The sequence below is a fragment of the Colletotrichum tamarilloi genome (genome assembly GCF_030869305.1).
Source record: "Colletotrichum tamarilloi strain Tom-12 chromosome Unknown Scaffold_54.1, whole genome shotgun sequence".
Taxonomy (NCBI): Eukaryota; Fungi; Ascomycota; class Sordariomycetes; order Glomerellales; family Glomerellaceae; genus Colletotrichum; species Colletotrichum tamarilloi.
Genome location: NW_026849437.1, coordinates 203124 through 225560, shown reverse-complemented (window position 1 = coordinate 225560; position 22437 = coordinate 203124). Strand labels below are relative to the sequence as shown.

Sequence of the window (22437 nt, the reverse complement as noted above, 5' to 3'; positions counted from 1 at the left end):
CGATCCCAATACGAAGTTCGCGAACATCAGGGATATCCATCGGGCTCAAATCGAAGCGGGTGAAAAGGAGGTTATCACGGCTGAATCCAGCGACTCTGAATGCCCTAGTGAGGCTGGCAGCTGTATTGTAGTGGGTGTGGTTGAGGATCAATAGTTAATAGTAATGAGGAGGTTGGGTTGTGATCCCATCGTTTTTGTGGTGCCAGAAACAGGGGGGTGCCAGGAAGTGGGTATGTTGACTTATTGGTTGGCAAAATTCCCAGTTCGGGCCAGTTCCCTATATTCACTGCGGTGCACCCGTACTGGTAGAAACCGTTCTTTAAATAAGACTTGGCCCTTAAATCTGACTCACATTTTAGTTCGCGTTTATTTTCAATTGGTTCTAGGCGGAATCCTTCGTCGATACACTTATCCAATGCCTATAGCCACACCATTCTGTAATCAGGATGGCCATAATGGCTCGTGCCAAAATTTCCAGGTGCAGCCTATTATCCGCGCCCAGAGTAGCCTATTCGAAAGGGCCTTCTGTCAGACCCTTAAGTATTTGATCCCTTCGATCCGTCGGTTCTTCGAAATATTCCCGAAAGGTGTCTCACAAATCTGCCACAAAAATTCCTGTCCTAGGTACTCGCCTTTGAACTTGCGACCATGCCCGGAGGCTTGTCTCCCGCGGGCTTCCGCCCACGGAGCTCAAGCCAAGTGAGGGTGTATTCCCACGAAGAAATCATCTTTCCAAAACTCTACGAAGAGGCGTGGGGCAGCGATGGGTTCGGCGATAATCGAACGGAGCTGGAACGAGCCAGAATCTTCCTCATGCGGTTTGCGAAGATGAATCCTGATCCATTTACGAGCCAAGAGCTGCAATCAATCGTCATGAACCACGAAAATCGGACGATACCGGCGCTAGCTCTTGCAGTGCAGATGAGGATCTTTGGAAATCGCCACGATAGCTTTGCGGCGACGCCTCTTCTGCAATGCATACGGTTTATGCTCTTGAAAGCCAGGGTCCCGGAGTTCATATTTTCGGACAAAACGAAGCTTATTATGGATTTTTACTTCGATCCAACGATGGCAAGAAGCATTGAGCCTCCACCACCAGATGGTATCGTCTACAAATATCCCTCCGGTCGTCTCAAGATTGCTATTGTAGGCGGTGGGCCAACAGCGCTAGCATCAGCAATATCTCTCGCCGAGAAGGGTGCTGGGAAAATTCAGGTTCACGTCTACGAAAGGCGGTGGGTCGTCAAAGATGGGCCGAGGGGACCTTATATCGACTACCCCTCGACAGCCAGGCGTCGTTATCAGGTTGTCACGCTACAAGAGTCGGTCACGACGTTGATGAGTAAAGCAACTCAGCAGGCATTGTTTGAAGGTCGTCCAGAACGAGTCTGGCCGGGCTCAGCCAATATTCAGATTCGCAAAGTCGAGGATCGTCTTCTCCGGAGATGTCACGCCGCCGAATTTCAGGATCTCATTCACCTCCACGCGGAAGGTGTGACGCATGAAGATATGGTGAAGATTGGCGACTTCCATGTTCTTCTGGGAGCCGACGGAGCTGCATCGTGGGTCCGCAAATCGTATTTCCACGGATATGAAAATGAACGTGGGCGAAGTTATGCCCTGGGCCTCGCATTTGATCGGCCGGCCGGTCTGCCATGGTCGCAACCCCTGAACGTCTTCTTGACTCTGGGTCAGACTCGGTATCTCCTGAACGCTAGTGACTACGATGGACGTGGATACCTCAACATGCAACTCACAGAGGCAGAGTGGCACAAGATGCTCGCCAAGGATGGCCAGCCAGTCACCTTTGGATATCCTGGCTGCCTCCGAAACCCCGATGGGACTATACCGAAAGGCTTCACAGAGAACCAGGTCTTTGCACCTTCAGAAGACAGAGAGAGTTCATTATGGAGGTCAATTTCTGACGGCCTCAAGCTCTTCGGCTTCAAAGAAAGCGAGGTCATCAATGTCGTCCGGATTCCAATTGTTGTCCAGGCTGTACGAGAAGGCATCCAGTATCTGCCGCCTTGTGACTCAGGGGCGATCAATCGGCCACATGCCCTCGTTGCAGTGGCAGGAGATGCTGCTATGACAGTTCACTTTTGGCCAGGCCGCGGCCTCAATAGTGGTGTTAAGTCAGGCATCGCTCTAGGAGACGAAATTGTCCATGCGCTCAATGGGGGCAAATTCGTTGGGTTGCCTCTTACCGCTATGAATCAGTACAATGACTTCATCATGAAGTTGCAGGACCGCGAGCATGACAAGCGCAGTATCCCGATACTTAATCAGTCCGGTACACCAGAGACCTTGGGCTGGCTACTCAGCAAGGCAAATACGGTCCCGGACAACGTTGCAATCGAATGGCTTGTGGGTGCAATGGCTCAGATTGCGGAACGACTTGAACAGAGAGGCGACTGGGCCTTTGGCCCCGTGGCTAACGTCGAGCCTCAACTTCGGATAGTACTACGACAGATGGACTCTGCAACGCTTAGGGAGATGGCAGTCAGCTTCCCGTGGCCAACACGAGAAATGGGCGGTGCCGAGGTTCTCCCTCTCCGGTCTATGAAGCCAGAAGAGAAGCAAAGATGGCTTCAGGGTATCTGGGGGCTATTGCGAGACGAGGTCGGCCGAGACTCGCAAAAGCGTCCTCCCTCCCGTGGAGATCGAGGACGGCCACAGTCTACATCACGATTTGAGGCCCCGCGTGGTGCTGCCCTGCATCCGCCTAGAGCCGTTTCGCCGTCGACACAGTTCCTATCGCCAACGCCTGATAACGCTGCACCAAGCCGCTCAGAGTCGACATTACGGAGAAGCAACGCCAATCGAGGAGGCATGTCACCAGGCCCCTCGGAGCGGACACTAGCTGTGCCCAATGAGCTAGATGGTACGTCATTTTCACGGCCACGCTCACCATCTATGGGTGGTGAAATACCGTTGGGAAGATTGCTTAGCGTGAGTCAGCGTCCGGGCCGCGCCGTTTTGGCCGATGCTATGTCGTTGGCACTATTTCGCGTCGACGGGGATTGATAGCTGAAGGGGAGATAATGCACCCGTATGCGTGCTGTTGAATAGCCATGATCGTCGGAATCATATCGCAGGCATGTAGAGGCGACCTAATTTGAACTTTTGCTATGCTCTTGTGCCTGAACTTCTAAAGAGTACATTCGCGAGAATTGGTTACATTGCGATTTTCTCACTGAAATCAACTAGATTTGAAACTGTCTATCCTTAAGTGAAATCTAAAAAGAAATCAGATAGATTTCTCTATCAATGTCGATGTCCAAGTAGTATTCCTACTCCGTCATGACTGGATGACTTGCAAGCAAGATGGCGCCTTAGCTGGCTCGGCCTCGCGACTTTGATTCCTCGGACGACTTTGAAGGAATCTCCATAAATCATGTCAGAAAATACGAGTGTCCAATGCTTTTAGTATTACGAACGATCGGTGAGATCTGGATGTCCAAGAAGCGGTATGTCCGCATAATTCCGAAAATCCGTATGTCCTCTGGCCGAACCCTTGGGTATTGGGCTCCACCATGACTCAAAACCCACTTCTTGCCCGCTCTGCTATAACTAGAGAAACAGAGGGACACGAGCATGTGATGAGAAACTTGTGACTCTATGTTAACTTGAACTGGGGATAGAAGATCGTTATGAACTACGCTGTTTTGACACGGCTGGCAATCACATGCTTCTCTCCTAGACCTTCGGTAGAGGGCAGTCCAAATTTGAATCACTTCAGGAGGCCTTGGAGGCGCAGAAAACGTAGTTACGTGCAAATAAGCCGCCCAACGAGTTACCAGGTTAGTGTGCCCCTGTCCCGGTATTGTGAAGGTTAAGTCTGGAGTGACCCGTTCGCAAAGGCCCCGACCCGGGGTCCGGAGTGGAGCCCACAAACTGCCGAAGCGGGTCCGGTTCCATTAGTCACTGGCTAAATCCCGTCGTCAACCCGTCGGTTGAACATTCAGTTTAATTATCCGGACGAAAACGAGAAGCTTAAAAATAAGGAGTCTTTGTGTCACCACTGACAGCTGTGGGGGTCATCTAAGATACATTCATTCTAGCCTAAGCCAAGCAGCCGTCAAGGAAGGGGCTTTCACGATGACAACTTCCGACCTCTCCGAAACACGACGCTAGAAATTGAGATATATCCACAATTCCCAGTCGAAGTAGCGTCCGCTGGGAAAGCATGGGCGCGCGATCCACGCATAAGTGGTTCCCCTCTAGTCTCCAGATTTCAGACTCCATGACGGCATTGTCAGCTATTCTTCAGCACGTCACGCGAGCCAAAGTCGGCCGTCATTAGGTTGAGTGGAGGGGCGCACGGCATTACGGAAGTCCATGATCGTGGGCCGAACCTACGAGAAGACTAATCCGAAAGTCCCATAGTTTCGCGGCTTCCCGTTCCTTTAAAGCAAAAAGTCCACAATGGATTCCACCTCTCAGAATGCCAAGTCGGACTTTTCCCTGGTTTTGGCTTTTCTTGCTCAACTCTTCAATTGCGATGATGGTGGGCATGAGATAGCGAGATAAACGCGACATGACTTGTACTTACTTTAAAACCCGCGTCTGCGCTGTCGTGGAGGAGTTCCTAGAGGTGGCCGAACAGGCTCAAGCTCGCTCGACTGGTTAACACCTTGAGAAATGCCTTCCATCAGCCTAGCAGCGGCCGTCGCCGCGTTCGTCGCCCTCGCGGATGCGTCTTCAGTACTTCTTCGTGGTGGTACGATTATTGGCTTCGACGAGTCAAGCAATCCACTGAACGTCATCCGCAACGGCTCTCTTCTCATCACGGACGACCGCATCACTTCCATCTACACTTCAGATCAGCCCTTGCCGCAATCATCCAACGACACGGAAGTCATCGATGCCACGAACAAGATCATCACACCGGGCTTCGTTGACACCCACCGCCACGGTTGGCAAACAGCTTTCAGGACCATCGCCTCGAATACTTCGCTCGCGGAGTACTTCACGCGCTACGGCGAGTACGCTGCCGCTGGCCTCTTGAGTGCCGACGATGTCTATATTGGCCAGCTCGCGGGTCTCTACGAGGCCCTCAATGCCGGTGTCACGACGACGCTTGATCACGCCCATCACACTTGGTCTGATGAGACTTCGGAGGCAGGGTTGAAGGGCAGCATTGACAGCGGCGCGAGAGTCTTCTGGTCGTACGCCTTTCACAACGTCACTAACTTTACCATCTCGGAGCAGCTGGAAAACTTTAGAAGCATAGCGACCAAAGCCGAGTTTGACGGTACTCCTACCACCTTGGGAGTGGCGTGCGACTTTTTTGGGACCGACGGTGTTCTCGCGGATATTACTGCAGTTGTCGATCTTGCTAAGTACGTCGTTTAACGCAAGTTGACAGTGAAAGTCATTCTAACAGGCGGCAGAGAGTTCAACGTCTCAGTGATTACAACGCATAGTCTGCAGGGCCCTTGGGGAAGTAAGTTTTTGGCCCTAACCACGTAATAGTACAGCTCTCATATTGACCACTTAATAGACACCAACAGTCCAGAGGATGTCCATGCTATCGGAGCACTCAATACCAGTATTCCGGTCGTCTTTTCACACGCGTCATTCCTCACCTACAAGGGCGCATCACTCCTCCGCTCCACCAACCAGTATATCTCAATCACGCCAGAATCGGAGATGCATTACGGGCACACACATCCTCACAGCCATCTGATCCAAGATCAAGGCTCCCTCGGTGTCGACACTCACTTCACTTTCTCAACCGATATCCTTACGCAAGCCCGCCTATGGCTTCAGAGCACTCGCCGCCTACTCTATCAACAAGTCCTCGCAAACTGGCGCGTACCTACCAGCACGCCGATGACTGTCAATCAAGCCTTCCTCCTCGCTACAAGGAACGGCGGACTTGCTCTTCGCCGCCCGGATCTGGGCGTCATAACCGAAGGCGCCAAAGCCGACGTGGTTGTCTGGAATGGCGAGAGTCCCGCCCTCCTCGGCTGGGTTGACCCTGTCGCTGCTGTAATTCTCCACGCTAGCGTCGCCGATGTCGAGCACGTCCTGGTGGACGGCAAATTTGTCAAGAAAGACTATAAGCTAGTGGTGCCTGACTATGAGGACGTCAAGACGCGGTTCCTGGACAGCGCAAGGCAGATCCAGCAGACTTGGAGGGATATCCCATTCTCAGCTCTCGAGGGAGAGTTTAGCAGCTCGGAAGCTCCCTATGAAGCTCCTCTATCGGTCGATGTCCTGCCCGGAGGTGAAAGTGGATACGGTACCACGTTTGTTTGAATACCGGTGCCGCGGTAGCAGGCTGAAAGCACATATGCCAAGCCTGTGCTTCAAAGGTTTAAGGGCGTACCTTAATAAAGCCAATGATATTAATGTAGTATTTGCGAGTTACGAAAAAACGCTTAATGAAGCTTGAGTGTATTTGATGATAATAGACAAGATGAATTAACCCTTTGCCATACCGTTCAACTCACCTCCTGAAGTTCCAAACTTACATGTACAATACATAGTTTACTTAAATTTTGCTAGGTTTGAAATATTTGATGTTGCATCGGAATCTATCATGAACGTTCAAGCTATTTAGTCCACTTTTGAGGATCTAGAGTTGTCGGTTCCTTGGTGCCGAGATGATGCGCCGGCGGGATACTGGGCGGTTCAGATGGCGCGAGACACCTTGCCAGTCTCCACTTACATCTCCTCATCTCCGCCCGCCGCCTGTCGCGTTATCTTTTCCGGGATCATCCTATCTGCTTGCCAAGTCGAGGGGAAGCTGGAGGCTAAGACAACTTCAACCCACAAGATACTCCATCATCAACGTTACCCAACCCATCAATAGTGTTGAACTCTCTGTCTTCCTGAAATTCATCCCAGTCTTCGGGTGGCGCAATTGCCAAAGGTTTAGCTCCTTGCGATCATAATCATTAGTGTCTCTCAAATGGTCCAACGACTTCATCGAGAAGCCGGGTTGCAGGCCTTCCTTAGCGCAATAGAAGAGGATGGGTGCGCTATCATCAAAGACTTCACGAACCAGGCTTCACTTGATGCTGCGCATGAGGAAGTGCAGCCGTATCTCGATGCGTCGCTTGCGCAAGCTGGAAGTACCGTTGGTGCTCTGAACGGTGGGACTGCGACTTGTACGAGGCTCGTTGGTCGAAGCAAAACTGTTCGCGAGAAGTTTTTCTCAGACTCGTTATACCAGGTGCGCTTACAACATCTTTATCGTACTCGTGAATCCATTATTGACTAAGACCGGCTTCCACAGGACATTGCCGATCACTTCATTGGGCTTAAGACCGAACTTTGGTACGGAGATGAACCCACCATCCACAAATCCGACCCTTTGCTCTCGATCTCCATCACAATGTCCTCTCAGCCGGGAGCAAAAGCACAGAAACTGCATCGCGACGACAAAAACCATCATGCGAGGCACATCAAGGCTAGTCACTACACAAAGGGACGCGATATGCTTCTTGGCCTATTCGTTCCGGAATGCGATACGTTTGAAGCAAACGGTGCCACCCGGATCGTTCCCGGGTCACATCTGTGGGGCGATGAAAAGCCTGACTTTGGAGAAGATGGCCAAAAAGGTGTTGAAAACGCGGAGTTGAAGAGAGGCGAGGCGTTTGTGATGTTGGGCAGTTTGTACCATGGCGCTGGACAGTATTCCCTTGAGAAGGGGTGTCGAACAGTGCACATCATGTTCATGTGCAGCGGCGTTCACCGTCAAGAGGTAAGAGACTGTAGGCTTCAACCTTTACTACAAAGTGCGATTACTCACGGAAATGCAGGAGATTCCATATCTAAGCTACCCGATCGAAGATGTCAAGACATACTCGAAACTTGTGCGTGACCGTCTTGGCTGGAAGCAGTCGGAACCCAACTTGGGATGGGTTGATTTGAAGTCTCCGGAGTACCTCCTAGAATAAAGCTACAATAATGAGATAGTTAATACGATATTCTAAGTCACGGGTTCACCAACCTGTATGGTCCCGGAGTGACTGCGATAACCCTAAGGGTCCAGGCTCATTTTCAGTGACACATCAAGGTAGCTAGCCGCAAGCACGAGGTTTCAGTTCCCGCGAGAAACGTCGAGAGGCAAATATTCCATGGCCTATTATGCAGTCAAAGTCTGTTATGACAGCAAGCAAGACGTCTAACGTGAGCCGCCCTGCGAACCCTTTTTACCATGTCTACAGAGGTTTTATGGAAGACTATAAAATGGGACGGTGATCGCCTTTGAGTCATGAAAACTTTTCCTCCTTCTTGCGTTTCCAATTTTCAAGCTATCCTCAGCTCGAAAGCCTATTCTTTGCCCACACTTCCAGCATGAAGATCCATTCACTCCTCTCCGCTGCTCTTCTCAGCGGCGTAATGGCCGCCCCAGCACCTACAGAAGACCAAATCGCAAAGATACCAGCGCGCATCTCTAGACAGACACTCTACAATATTCGAAAGGCCTGTCCGACATGCACCGTCACAGCCACCCATGTTCTCCGCAGCAACTCAGATCCGAACTGTCCTGAGATCAACGACTGTTGCAGCGCCAAGGCTCCGATAAGCTGTTACGAAGACGGCAAGTTCAACCTCGCACAGAAATCTACATCAAAACGGGATCTCGAGCCGATGAGCAAAATTCAGAAGCGGCAGTGTCACCCCTGTTGCACCGATGGCGATGCTTGGCCACCGGAAAAGCGCGGACGCTGGTGGGGATGCAAGAACGTCCCGGGATTGGATTGCAGAAAGTGCATGAGCCCACCGGAATGGGAGTGGATTATTCCTGGGGGTGTTAATGAGAAAGAAAGGGAAGATACTGGAGACCTACCTTGAGTCCTTGAGCATTCTCGAACTCTATCACGTCGACAAAGGCATGATGCGTCACAGCCTCGAACGCGAGACACGACCGCACTTACACTGGAAGATCAGGGGGATGAGTTCAGCACGATTTACTTGGATAAACATTATGTGTTTCGAGGCTTGGAAAGACATATTGGTAGAGAGCGCTTAGTACGCACATGGTCAAAGTCAGTAAAACTTAGTCAACTTTCTGAAGTCCTTCCCAAATTCACAAGTCAAGGTTCAAAGCAAAACATTCGGCTCGATAACAGGCGTCGAGTATATTTCAGCCCTTATGCCTTCATTGTCCAAGCAGGCTTTTTTACTCCAAATAGCTATCTTCCCTTGAATTCTGTTGTTGAATCTGTCCGAGAAAATTTCTTTTAGCGACTCCACACCCTCTTGATGGTTGAGTGACATCTGGGCCATGAGCACCTTTGCCACAATTCAATATTTTCAGTAGTGATTAGACTTCTGCTTATTGGTCATCGTTTCAAATGAAACAGTTATGACAGTTACTCAGCATTTCTCGATGGAAAAAGTCACAGAAGTGTCCATCGAGGCCGTAGATTCGGACAATTGGGTGATCGGGAATTGACTCACTGGTTCGGCTTTTAGACGCCACACTTTCCAAAAACAGTGGGTCCGATAGCGGCGCCACAGTTTCCGGCCCCAGTCAAACTCATCGACTTCCTCAAGTTCACTACACATATCTCAGTAGCTCATCTCGTCGTATTGCGGAATACCCGAACGTCAATTAACTCAATTGAAACCAGACAACATCAAACATGGCACCTGCTTTGGAGTCCAGCAAGATCGCCTTCATCGGTACGTCCCATGCAACACCAAACGACCACCCACGATGGCGGGGCTGACGCGGGGTATTGACAGGCGGCGGCAACATGGCCGCAGCGATCATCGGAGGCCTGGTCGCAAAGGGCATCGACAAGCAAAACGTCACCGTCTCGGAGCCCTGGGATGTAAACCGTGAAAAGACGGCCGCTCTCGGCGTCAAGACCACCACATCCAACGCTGAGGCCTTTGTCGGCGCCGACATTGCCATCCTGGCCGTGAAGCCCCAGGTTGCAAAGGGCGTCTGCAACGAGCTCGGCAAGGCCGTCTCGGGCCAGGAGAAGGTGCCTGTAGTCGTCTCAATCGCCGCTGGTATCACCCTCGAGGCCCTGCAGAAGTGGCTGGCGCTCGACGACGGCCGGTCCCCGCACGTCGTGCGTGTCATGCCCAACACCCCTGCTCTGGTGGGCGAGGGCGCATCTGGTCTGTTCGCGGGCAGCGACGTGACCGAAGGCGAGAAGAAGTTGACCGAGTCCCTCATGGCGAGCGTCAGTAAGGCGACGGAGTGGGTTGACAAGGAGGAGCTAATTGACGTTGTCACAGGCTTATCAGGTGAGTCATGCCCGGACAAAGTGCATCAGTCGTCAGCGAAAGAGGACAAATCTAACAAAAGCCCATAGGATCTGGCCCTGCATACTTCTTTGCCATGGTCGAGCATCTCATTTCCAGCGCCGTTGGCCTTGGCCTCTCCCCCGAGCAGGCGAAGCGCTTGGCCACCCAGACCTGTCTCGGTGCCGGCAAGATGCTCGTCGAGTCCCCCGAGGAGCCCAGTCAGCTTCGCAAGAATGTCACCAGCCCCAACGGTACCACACATGCTGCTCTACAGAGCTTCGAGGCATCCGGCTTCCAGGAGATTGTCAACAAGGCTGTCAAGGCTGCAGCGGATCGCGGTGAGGAGCTCGGAAAGACTCTGGGCAACCAATAAGGCAGTTGGTCCGCAAGAAAAACTGCACTTTTTCCAGATCTTTGGGACGCTATATTAAGGGCAACAAAAATTACGATAGGTACGGGTGTAGACCTCAAAATGGGAGGGTTGGGTCTGGCAGGGTAGATACATGAATAGATGTCAAGATGACGACCAAAGCTCGCTTAACACCCAATCCAACGAATCCGATGATTCATGGATTCTGCAAGTGAGTTATTTGGTTGTGCCATTGCCCAATTGCCACGTTTCTCTTCCTCGCACTTTAGCCTGATGTTCACCGTAAGGACTCGACAGGTCTAGTCGCGGGGGGGGGGGAGCAACATCAGTCCTATTCTTCACTCAGCGTGCCAGCTCCTTTGAAGATGAATCACAATCGGCTACAACACCCAAAGACCCAGAGATCCCTAGTCGGAACATCCAAATTTCAAATGGTGGCACTGCAACTGGGCAGCTTATCTGCCCTACCCAAAGGTGCCAACAGATCTCAGAGCCTTCAGCTCAGTTGTCATATCGCGAACCACCTGGCCATATCTCCTAAATCCCTATACGGCATAGATAATCCATCCCCGTGTGGTCTAGCTCGTGTCACATTCCAACCCCAAGACCGTCCAAATTGAAGACAATTGGTCAGGGTGTAGCTTAGTTGCATTTCGTATCCCAAAATTGACTTTGCTGTCTCAGTCGCCTGATACATTAACGTGCCCCTTAGCTGTCAAGGCTGTCTAGGGTGTGACAGAAAAAGCCGTTTGTCGTGCCCTTACATTTTCGTGGCGACATGGAGCCACCACCGCCAAATCCCGTGACCATCTCGTAAGGAGTCCATATGGGTTTTGATGTCTCTTATTTCAAGACTTTGCTCTCAAGAGCCATTTTCTCGTTTGTAAGGTTGAATACTCTTTCTCTCCCAAAGATTCCAAGAACTCAGACTAGGTCAATATTGCACCGTCCTGTGTACATGCAGAATCAATGTGTCGATCGCTCGCAGCGTAAAGTTAACGTGGTTGCGAAAGTTGCGATGTTACCGTTGCTAAGCAAGCTAGCTAATGAAATGCTTATGATGCTAAGGACTGCACCATCCTCGTTGAATCGCATGGTTTCGATCCCTCTTTCTACGGGCGCAGCTCAATCGATACCGAGACTCAGGTACGGGTCTTGAGATCTTAACGTTTTGCCGTATCTACCTACTTTATGGTGGCTTTGCGCTAGAGACGTCCGCATTCCCACCGTCCGCCTCACGATCTGTCGCAGTGAAAAACCAGATACAAGGCGGTTGCGGCACGAAAAGTTCATAAAGCAATAAGGACTACACATACTGAATTGCCAACGGTATCTCTTATGGAGGTTTTCTTCCGGTTGCTAATCAGCTTCATCTATGCAGGTGGCCGTCTATCAGGGGGGGGGGGGGTTACAATTTGCCCGTCGGTTGGCCGGCAGTCAAGGATGATGAGCGGGATCATCCGTTCATGTAGCGATTCGACAGGCTTTCACGGTGCCAAGACTTTTTCAAGAATCTTCGTCCCAGCAAAAGTATACTTGGCTCACTGGGTAATCAACATGTTGCACTTTAATTCAGTTCTTCAACACTTGTGGCGCGGAGTGGGTTTTTGGCGGCCACGTTCACGATTCATCCATACTAGCGGAGGATTGTTGAGGGTATGAACGCGCGGCATTGGATCTCTTAAGGTATGCATACAAGGTTGCCGATATTATTCGACAGCCTCACACGCCTCTCATTGCAACTCAAGACTGGAAGAACGGTTTGCCGTGGCAGTGGCTTTTTTACATCTCTCGGCCGATACATAAGATGCGATGTGGGTTACATGAATGTGGACCTCCTCTCCCACCGGCGCCTGAGACACGTTTAGAACGCAGGGTGCTGATCCACAGGGCGGGATGGGATGGCAGAGTTACAATTTCGGGACAAGATCATCGCCTTTTTACAGGATGGGAGAACTTGGCAAGGCATCGGCGTTGGGCCTGGATCGGGGCCGCAGTCTTGGGGTACCTAGTGGTGTTCGGAGGTCAGTCAAGACTCTGAGACGGCCCCTTTGGCTTAGTGTAAGTTCTCAAAACTTTCGGATCCTTTCTGTAAGTTCCTCTATGTGTAGGCTCAACAACTCATTGGAAGGGAACAGAACTGCGAGTGTCCCTTGTCCAGTCACAAACGGGAGGCTGGCTAGGGCGAGGGAAATGGGGTTGCTCCACCTGAAGGAATCGCCTTTGACAAAAGCAGAGTCGCTTGCGACATTCTGCAGCAAGCAGGGGTTCTCTGCCTTAGTGTCTCTATTCTTGGGTCGCCTCTTTCACAAATTCAAACTTTATGCCGAACTTCGCCATCACTCTGCGCTTATGGTGACGAAGACATGGTCATGATGGACTTCTTACGCTTAGAGAAGTTGTCAAATTTGAGGATATGAGGAGAATGTGTTGCTTAAAAAACAAGAACTACTGTAGTAGGGTTCCGAAGGAGTACCCTCTATGTATCCTCCGCCGTGTGATTGCCCCAGAAACTCCATGTCCCTGATGTTACACCGCTTTGTGTAAGTATGTCCAAAATGCAAAATTCGTAGTCTCGTAGCCCTAGCACAATTGCTTGCGCCAAAATTCAACCACCTCGTTCAACTCAGGCCGGTTGTTAGGGTCCCTCTCAACACACCGCATGACCATGTCTTGCCACTCCTTCGGGACGTCCATCGCCATTGCCGTCCATACCGTAGGGTCGGGGGATTGCTCAACCTGCTCGAGCAGCATCCACATCGTCCTGCCCAGACTGAACACCTCCGCCAGCTCTGCGGCCCGGGGGCACGTCGTCTTCCACTCCGGAAATCCCCACTTCTGATTTCTCCGCGGCGCGCCGGTGTGGGGGGTATAAATGACCACCGGCCTACCGTTTGCGCCGGTGGAAACGGACGACTCTTCGGCCTCTTGGTCGATGGTTACCTCGGGTGGATGCGTAAACATGGAGAACCCGCTCTGCTCCCAGTCGATGAGTCGGAGGTCGTTGTAGTCGTCGACGAGGATGTTGCCGGGTTTCAGGTCCATGTGGAAGCTCTCGGCGACCTGGTGGGTATGCTGGATCGCGAGGGCCATCTGGTAGCACCACTTGGCCTTGAGACCTAGTGGGAGACGGTGTCCGGCTCTATTGGCGCGCATGACCTGCTCGTCCACCGAGTCTTTGCTCATGACCGGTTGAAGAAAGCCGCAGATGCGGTACTTCTCGTCCCCGTCCTGCACGACGACGAGGACCTTGGGGCAGGGCATGATGTTCGGGTGGGGCGGTAGGGTGCACAAGGTGCGGATCTCGTGGAGAAGGGTCTTTTCTTGGTGTTCCTTATAGTCTTTGCTGTCTCGCTTGTACTGGTCAAAGTCCATCCCCTTGAAGACGAAGGTGCCCTGTGGGGTAAGGCCGGAGGCTTTCTTCGTGACGATCCTTGCTCCCGTCTTGCCGGGGAGGGACCCGAGAATTTCGAGGTCGGCGAAATCCACAAGCTGGAAGTCTGTCGGGCGAGCGGTTTTGCCGAGGCTTGCAATGAACTTGTCGAAAGGTGTGAGTTGGCTGATGTAGTGTTCCCTGATGGGAGAGATCTCGCTTGCGACGGCCATTGTAAGTAATATTAGATACAGTCTATCGAAAAGGTTGAGATTCCTACTCCTAGAAGAGTTCGGCCTGTGAAGTCGAAAAAAAAGTCGTTTTTTTTATTTTCCAAAATAGGTTCTCTAATAAGAACGGTGAATGAGTATTGTGATTCACCAAAGAGACGAAGCTGAATAGAACGGTCGAGTTGGGACGGAGGACTGCATGTAAACTGGAAGACTTGAGGGTTAATACCTTTGACCCATCATCAACTCTGATTGGGTGTCAACTCGAGCCTGCCACGGTTGTGAGTCCCATCTCAACTGATGGTAGCATTTGCAAGGCTCTCTTTTCTTCTTCCGCTGATTGACAAAGTCCCTGTCGAGAATGGTCAAGGGAGCGAGGCAACTTCGGTGAATGAGGGAAAGGGTCCCGGTAGATGCGATTGGGGGTATCAATTGCATTTGAAAGTCGTTACGGGAGCGCACGGTGAATGTGCTCCGGGACCATTCCAGACCCCTTTTTCCAACTCCTTGTGTGAGACTTGAGAAAGAGAAAGGAATTTTTGAGATATTCTGAAGAAAAGCGATATCACTGCCACTATTCTTTCTGTCACCCCGGCTAACCCAAAGCCCTAGGGTCTAGCTTGGGACATTACCTACATGTATGATGCTTCGTCAACGATGTCTTACCTCGCTCTCGCCCATCCTGGTCATCTGACCGGGCAAGAAGTGAGGCGGGCGTGAGATGATATCACGAACGCCATCATCCACGAGAAAGAGTCGACCGAATCCATGCGCGGGCAGGATGCATGCCACTAGGCGGGTGGTGATTGGTGGCATCCCGCAAAGTGGCAGGGTGCGTGCTTCTTCATCCCTCACATTCGATATCTGACAGGTAAGAAAATCCTCCGACCGGGAAGGGTACGGCCCTAGCGGGCTGGCGGGAGATCAGATATCACGAAATACCTCGTGTGCCTGTTGGCAGAAAAGAAGACAGACAAGGGGAGAGAAGGAAAAGAAGGGTGTGGCCATCCTTACCCAGGATCCCCCGGCACGCCAGAGCGGCCAGACACCCGCTGTCGAAAATGGGTAAAGGCGTAGGCAATACCATGCAGGCGGCAGATCGGAAGCGCTTTGGATGGTTCCCGGAGGGGCTTAGCCATGCGTGCCATGCTGTTTAAGTCACATCCATCGATGCGTGACGTAAGACACTGGCATGAGACAATAGGGACGCTACAGGTAGGGGGCGCGCGCGCTGTGAGTGAGCCTGTACTCCGTACCAAGTAGGTCTTGCAAACTGAGGAGTTCAGGTGAACGAGGTGAGTCGACTGGCGATCTTGCCGGATGGAGGCCGAGGGCTGAACGTCATTGGGGGGTTGAGGGTCGGACATGGGTTCAGATTTATTGATATGTGCCGCGGGAGCGCTTCGACCGGGGTGAAAACCCATTTTGCCAGTTGGTTTGTAGGTATGTATGTACATAGACGAACATGCGGGTTTGTGTTTGCTCGGACGGTGTCTCCGGGCTGGCTGAACACACAACGTTGAGGAGGCGTCCCCCCAATGCCTGTCTTAGCTTACCGGCGGTGGTATGATGAGGCGTATTTCGAGCATGTCATTGAGACAATCGCAGGTGAGATGGGGGATGTGATATGATATGATGGATCATGGGGGGAGGCCGGGGTTGGACTTTGGAGGGGAGGGAAAGTGTGAGATGAGAATGGTCCATGTCGGCTCCCAGCCCGTTCCCACAGAAAAAAGGAGGTTATCGGGGCGATCGCCGATGTCCAATCGCTGTGGGGTGTCCTGCCGGATAACTCCATAGATTGACCCCGAACCAACTTGAACCCTCGCCGATCGTCCCATCAAATGTTTGTGAGGTGACAGTCTAGCGGGAGCACCCTCCCTCCAGGCTCGACCGGGGAGAACACCCCTTGCCTTCCGTGAAGTGGAGGATGGCGCTTACGCTTTGGCAGTTGATGATGTCTCACAGAGATCCGGCCAGCTGCCAGCCAAACCACATGGGTTACACTGCGCCCTTCCACTGGTAAAGTGACTGCCGAGATCGGGCCGTATGTCTTTCTCGGAAGGTCGCGGTCGAGATGAAGACGGTTGGGCTAGCCATCTACTGCCCTATTGTAAGTGGTCGAGTATAGTAGTATCCCATTCTGGCCCCCCTTTCAAACCACCTTTCAAACTTCAAAGTCACCCTGAACCCCAGACCGTGAGCGAAGAATTTCTTCTTTTTCCCCTATGCCGCCCCGGTAATTCTGTCTGATTTCTGTTCCGAGTCGCACAAAAGAAATCGCCAGAGACAATACAGCTCGGAGAGAATGCACTAGTGCGATACTCGAACATTGTTCCGAAGTCACAGGGTCAAAGCGAAAGCGGGCGCCAAAATCAGACCTGGTCACTAATTTGACAACCAGCGGGGCTTATTCCCGGCTCACTCAAATACTCAACCAGGCCATTTCGGCCTCTAATGTGTTGGTACTTTGGGGACTGGAAATCATATTCGCCTGTTTACAAAGGCTCCAAAGTGTCTTTCAACCTGGCTGTTCTCCCGGTCAAGAAGGATGCATAATCCCTGAAGAGTCAATGCCGCAATGCGTCTTGGCAAGACACAGCTCGTCCCAGTATCACCACAGAGCAAATCAGAATTGATATTGCCTCCAAGTCAAAGGGATCTGTGTGGAATGATATGGCGGCTGGACTACACAGAAAGGGGCAATCATCTCGCCTCAACCTTTCTATAGACTCTCTTCACTGGTTCCGGTATTTGTCCGCCAGCCCTCTGGTTCCAAAGTTAGAAAATCCGACGGACGTATTGGAACCCCGTTACACTGAAGCTTTCGTGATTGGAGAGGTATCAAAGGGGTCTTGTTATCATGGCAGAGGCCCGAGAACTCGATTGAAGATCATCATAAAGCAATTACCTGATGCGGATGGGCAAGTACCACTTTGTTGGGGACCCCTGAGAAGGCTCTGGCAGGCATGCACCGATGCTGACCAACTGCACTGTCATAGTCCCAGAGATCTGTCGGCGCCGAGCTTCCAGTCTTCAATGCGTGTGGCTGTCCCTGATGCTCGGTCCTTCGCATCAATAGAGACTAAGTAATGTGGACAGCAAGCACCTCACGACTCGACTTGGCAAAGCGTGCCAAAGTATCAAGAATCGTACGGGAGGGATAGCTCCCTCGTATTCCTAGGGCTAGGTAGCACGTCAATCTTACCTTAATCTGAACTTTTGGGGCAGAGTCTCAGAAACTTGGAAAGCTCGGATGTGACGGGCTGGCCCGCGTTTGCGGTTGACAGCGGGAACCAAAAGCAGCACTCCCTTCTTAACTGGGCTGGAAGGCGATCTGAGATTTTCCGCACGAAATACGTGACTAGGTTACATGACTGGCTTCAAGCTTCGCTACATTTGGGTAGCATTGTAGTATTCACGGATAGAGTTCAGAGTCCGTAAACTACCAAGCCAATTGCTCGTATAGTACTGGAGCAATTTCTATCACTTTCATGCAACCAAATTACGAGTGCTCAAGCCTCAATAACGATTTCATCTCAGGCAAGTCAGTAAGCTTCTTCAATGAATGTGACCATCAATGGGGCGATTGGTACTTGTTCCATTCTTGATGTAGAAATCTGGAACAAGACCATCTATTAAACGACCATATAAAGTTGATAGTAAAACCAAACGACCAATACATGTTCTTGCCCCACAGATTTCCATTGTCGACGCTCTGGCTGACATTCATCGGGCACTCGTCAAACGATAAAACCAAGTACTTGACTCAGATTAATTGCCTAGAGTTGAGTATTTGCGATTGTGACTGCCGGCCACGTTAGGCACAAAAAGTCTACCTAGACGTCACGTCAGGTAGTTGCTGGCTTCACATCATGGATACCAGATAGTAACATAGAAGTTGAGTTATCGGAAGGTGGGTAGCAATCCGCTTGTTTCGAAAATGCTAGAAAAGCAACCTCGCGGAAGAGGCTTATGAGTGATGGGATGAATTGCCTGCATACATCTCACTTGAATAGAAGGAGTACATGAATGAGTGTTATCATTACCAACAGCACGTTCGGGTCTCGAGCTCTATCAATCAATCCGAAGATGCCGTTGAGTCAGAAGCCAGTCCTGGAGTGTCGCTCGCCGAAGCCGCCGAAGCCGGATTGATACCCGAACCCGAGGATTCCACAGTTGCCGACGGGATTGTGGGGTCCGGCGCCGAAGCTGGTGTTTTTGAAGAATGTATGTACGGATATAAGATGTGACAACACCGCAGAGGTTACCGCAAGAGGTATCAAGATAGTCTTTGCTTAGCATTTCTTTTTCTTGAGAAGAGCATGCGGGAGTGAGATCTCTTCAGTTTATCTGAAGCACCTAGCCCGGATGTACCTTATGTAGCATTGTCACACTCACACCGAATTCATGGGATGAGATGTGCCTTGCATTGCTCCTCGATCCTCTACGATCCTTCAAGACCAATTGCCGGCACTCTCATGTCTGACGGAGAAAAAAAAAAGGAGTGGGTGAGTGAACGAGTGGGCAGAATCGGCAAGTTTGGGGAAAAGCCGTGAGAGGCCGGGCGGCATGCCGTGGCCCCGCAGCGAACCCCGGCGCCAGTGCCCACCGCTTGTTCTCCGGTCCAAGTGCAACCTTCCCGAAGAGGAATGCACCTGTGCAAGCTCGTCTTGGCCTTCACTTGGCTTTCATCGCGTCAATTTCTTTTCTTCCACACACACACACACACGCGCGCGCAGACAGTCACACATAATAGTACACTGACACTCGCCATTACCACTATTACAAACGCCAATGACCCCCGCTTCTCCATGTCGTCAATATCCAGACTTAATCACGCCGTCAACCCAGCTTTGGCAGGTCCATAATGATCCCCCCGGCTCTCCCCGTTCGAAAACTCCGTTCAATAGACCACTATGAGCAGAGCAGCCAGTCAACATGGCCGTCGAGACCAACAGTCGGCAAGAAATCTGGAGAAAGCAGCGGGCCCGACTCGTTGATAACTTGACAACTTTGACCGCGATCCATGTCGCTCTCTTGGCATCCGAGCACAGCATCCAACAATGCCGCCAACGATGGACCATTGCACCGTCACTCGGTGATCTCTCGCCTGCACTGCAGTGGAACACGGCCCACTGCGACGCGCACCTGCATGGCTATCGACGCATGCTTTGGTTCAATGGCACCGCACGGCAAGTTGGTATAAAGTAGCGGTTGCCTCTCCAGGTTCCTACTACGCGACCTTTCTCGCCTCCGTTGCTCGCCTTGCCCTGCATACCCATTCTTGGATACCAGAGAAATCGGGACACCGGATACTCATCATGGCCCGCCAATTTCTCAAGGTCGTTGCCGCTGCGGCCCTCATCTTCGGCGCATCGGCCATTGAACGCGAACCGCACCAGCCCACCGGAGGCGGCGATCGCATTGTCACTTGGAACGAGACGGTCGCTTCCCCCCGATTTGGCGCCAGCTCGCGATCCGTCAGCTGGCTCTCGGGCGTTGAAGATGGCCGCTTCATCTATCTTTCCAACAATGCACTCGTGATCGAGGATATCGTCACCGGCGCAAACGAGACGTTTGTGCCCGCAGACAAGATCCCTGCCGATTACGCCGAGTACTGGATCCGACCGGATCTGAAAAAGGTCCTCTTTGCCACCAACTACACCAAGCAGTACCGCTACTCGTACTTTGCCGACTACTCCATTCTTGACGTCGAATCTGGCGTTGTTGAGCCGCTCGTGGATGACCAAGCTGGAGACATTCAATATGCCGAGTTTGCGCCCGTGGGAGATGCAATTGTGAGTACTCCTGACCAGCACCACACAATCCAGCTACCCCCGGATGCAGCTAACACTGACCACTAAGGCCTTCGTTCGCGGTAACAACCTCTTCCTGAGCAAGAACGGAACCATTTCCCAAGTCACCAACGACGGCGGACCGGATCTATTCCACGGTGTTCCCGACTGGGTCTACGAAGAAGAAATCTTTGGCAGCAGAAGCACCTTCTGGTTCTCCCCCGATGGAGAGTACATTGCCTACCTCAGCTTCAACGAAACGGGTGTTGAGACCTTCACCATCCCCTACTTCATGGGCGGCGAGAAGATTGCACCCCCGTATCCTGTCGAGTTGGACCTGCGTTACCCCAAGGTCGGCAGCAAGAACCCAACCGTGGCACTGACGCTGCTGGATGTCGAGACTGAGGAGGCCACCCCCGTTGAGATTGATGCATTCCCCGCCGACGACCTAGTTGTTGGTGAGGTCAAGTGGTTGACCGCCAATCATGCCAGCTTCGCCTACCGAGCCTTCAACCGTGTCCAGGACCTGGAGAAGCTCGTCCGCGTCGATGTCGAGGGCTATGCTTCCGAGGTCATTCGAGAGCGCGATGGTTCCGATGGATGGCTGGACAACAACCAGGGCATTGAGTACATTGGTCCCCTGCAGAACGCTACGAGAAACTCCACCGACGCCTACTTCTTGGACCTGTCCGACGAGTCTGGTTGGAACCACATCTACCTCTACTCGGTCAATGGCGGCAGCCCTATTGCTCTGACCAGTGGGGAGTGGGAAGTAACCTCGGTACTCAAGGTCGACACTGAGCGTCATCTCGTCTACTACCTGTCCACTGAGCACCACAGCACCGAGAGGCATCTCTACTCCGTCTCCTACCCTTCCGGCGTCAAGACGGCCCTCGTCGACGACACTGTCGCGGGATATTGGAGCGCCTCGTTCTCGTCCTCGGCCGGATACTACATCCTGTCCTACCAGGGTCCCAACGTCCCCTACCAGGAACTCTACGCCACCAACTCAACCACACCGGTCCGCACCATCACCAGCAACGAGGCTCTCGTCACTCGCCTCCAAGAATACAAGCTCCCCAACATCACCTACTTCGAGCTTGCCCACCCCGACGGCTACACCCTCAACGTGATGCAGCGCCTCCCCGCCAACTTTGACCCATCCAAGAAGTATCCCGCTCTCTTCACCCCCTACGGCGGCCCCGGCGCACAAGAAGTCACAAAGCGCTACCAGTCCATCACCTGGCGCGCCTTCATCGCCTCCGACCCGGAACTCGAGTACATCACCTATACGGTAGACAACCGCGGCACAGGCTACAAAGGCCGCGCCTTCCGCTCCACCGTGGCCGGCCACCTCGGCCGCCTGGAGCCCCTCGACCAGATCTGGGCCGCCGAACAACTCTCCTCGCAAAACGCCTTTGTCGACGCCGCAAAGATTGGCATCTTTGGCTGGTCGTACGGCGGATACCTCTCTGCCAAGGTTCTCGAAGCCAACTCGGGCGTCTTCTCATCCGGCCTTATCGTCGCGCCCGTCAGCGACTGGCGCTTCTACGACTCGCTGTACACGGAGCGCTACATGAAGACGCTCGACGCCAATGAGGAGGGGTACAACGAGACGGCCGTCCGCAATCCCGAAGGGTTCAAGAATCTGGCGGGCGAGTTTACCATCCTCCACGGCACGGGCGACGATAACGTGCACTACCAGAACGCTGCAGCGCTTATCGATCTGCTCGTCGGTGCCGGGGTGCCCGTGTCCAAGATGAAATGGCTGAGCTTCACGGATAGCGACCACAGTATTGCGTACAACGGTGCCAATATTTGGTTGTACAAGTATCTGACGGAGGCGCTGTTCAGGGAGAAGAGACGGTCTGGAGGCCCGCTGGTTCACCAGTGGAGTAAGAAGAGCTTGCCCGAGACATTTGACTTTGAGAGATCTTAGGGGCGTGGTTTCGTCTTCGATGTAGATATTGTAGTATCCTTTTTGAGAAGAATTAATGTGTCATACCTGTCCAAATTAGTCTGTACCGTGTGCAAACGCAATACTGTTCCCTCTGACTCATTAAACGCCGGCCAGTGATTGAAGGTGCAGGCGGTTATTATGTTGTCAAATAAAAACAGGATACCAACTAGAGGGACGAGAATAAAAAGTCCTGGAGTTCTGATCTAGTCTGATCTCATGTACGACAAGAGCAGTACAACATGCTCTCGGTGTGGTCTGTCGTAGATTTAGAATGTATTCGCACCACTTTTTAAACTACTTCACTTACGTGATGGTGAGTGTTGCGTTTTACGGAATTGAAAGCGCAAAGTCAGAGAGTTGAGTAATCTGAAAATACGAAAGAAACCACTACTCGGAGCTTGTGCTTGCTTTCAAAGTTACTCGTCTTGCTCTGGCAAACATGAGTTACCGAAGCGCTTCCTCTCTGAGCTCTCGGAAAGCAA

General features: G+C 52.1%; 8 protein-coding genes across 8 annotated transcripts; 7 read left to right on the top strand and 1 right to left on the bottom strand.

The window, feature by feature from the left end:
- Positions 1-648: 648 nt before the first annotated feature.
- On the top strand, positions 649-3027 carry CTAM01_10963 (uncharacterized protein; the record flags this gene model as incomplete). The annotated part of the gene is made up of 1 exon (XM_060526975.1): positions 649-3027. One exon carries the CDS (start codon positions 649-651, stop codon positions 3025-3027), a length of 2379 nt encoding a protein of 792 aa, XP_060378466.1.
- Positions 3028-4644: 1617 nt separating this feature from the next.
- CTAM01_10962 (amidohydrolase) lies at positions 4645-6267 on the top strand (the record flags this gene model as incomplete). Its single annotated transcript, XM_060526974.1, has 2 exons — positions 4645-5345; positions 5517-6267. 2 exons carry the CDS (start codon positions 4645-4647, stop codon positions 6265-6267), a joined length of 1452 nt encoding a protein of 483 aa, XP_060378465.1.
- Positions 6268-6922: 655 nt separating this feature from the next.
- Positions 6923-7913, top strand: CTAM01_10961 (uncharacterized protein; the record flags this gene model as incomplete). Its single annotated transcript, XM_060526973.1, has 3 exons — positions 6923-7186; positions 7250-7717; positions 7776-7913. The coding sequence occupies 3 exons, from the start codon at positions 6923-6925 to the stop codon at positions 7911-7913; spliced, it is 870 nt and encodes a 289-aa protein (XP_060378464.1).
- A 400-nt stretch (positions 7914-8313) lies between these two features.
- Positions 8314-8814, top strand: CTAM01_10960 (uncharacterized protein; the record flags this gene model as incomplete). Its single annotated transcript, XM_060526972.1, has 1 exon — positions 8314-8814. One exon carries the CDS (start codon positions 8314-8316, stop codon positions 8812-8814), a length of 501 nt encoding a protein of 166 aa, XP_060378463.1.
- Positions 8815-9608: 794 nt separating this feature from the next.
- On the top strand, positions 9609-10597 carry CTAM01_10959 (NADP oxidoreductase coenzyme F420-dependent; the record flags this gene model as incomplete). The annotated part of the gene is made up of 3 exons (XM_060526971.1): positions 9609-9648; positions 9712-10224; positions 10293-10597. 3 exons carry the CDS (start codon positions 9609-9611, stop codon positions 10595-10597), a joined length of 858 nt encoding a protein of 285 aa, XP_060378462.1.
- A 2580-nt stretch (positions 10598-13177) lies between these two features.
- Positions 13178-14200, bottom strand: CTAM01_10958 (phosphotransferase enzyme family protein; the record flags this gene model as incomplete). The annotated part of the gene is made up of 1 exon (XM_060526970.1): positions 13178-14200. One exon carries the CDS (start codon positions 14198-14200, stop codon positions 13178-13180), a length of 1023 nt encoding a protein of 340 aa, XP_060378461.1.
- A 2673-nt stretch (positions 14201-16873) lies between these two features.
- On the top strand, positions 16874-17290 carry CTAM01_10957 (uncharacterized protein; the record flags this gene model as incomplete). The annotated part of the gene is made up of 1 exon (XM_060526969.1): positions 16874-17290. The coding sequence occupies one exon, from the start codon at positions 16874-16876 to the stop codon at positions 17288-17290; it is 417 nt and encodes a 138-aa protein (XP_060378460.1).
- Positions 17291-19521: 2231 nt separating this feature from the next.
- On the top strand, positions 19522-21934 carry CTAM01_10956 (uncharacterized protein; the record flags this gene model as incomplete). Its single annotated transcript, XM_060526968.1, has 2 exons — positions 19522-19998; positions 20066-21934. The coding sequence occupies 2 exons, from the start codon at positions 19522-19524 to the stop codon at positions 21932-21934; spliced, it is 2346 nt and encodes a 781-aa protein (XP_060378459.1).
- Between the last annotated feature and the right edge of the window lie 503 nt (positions 21935-22437).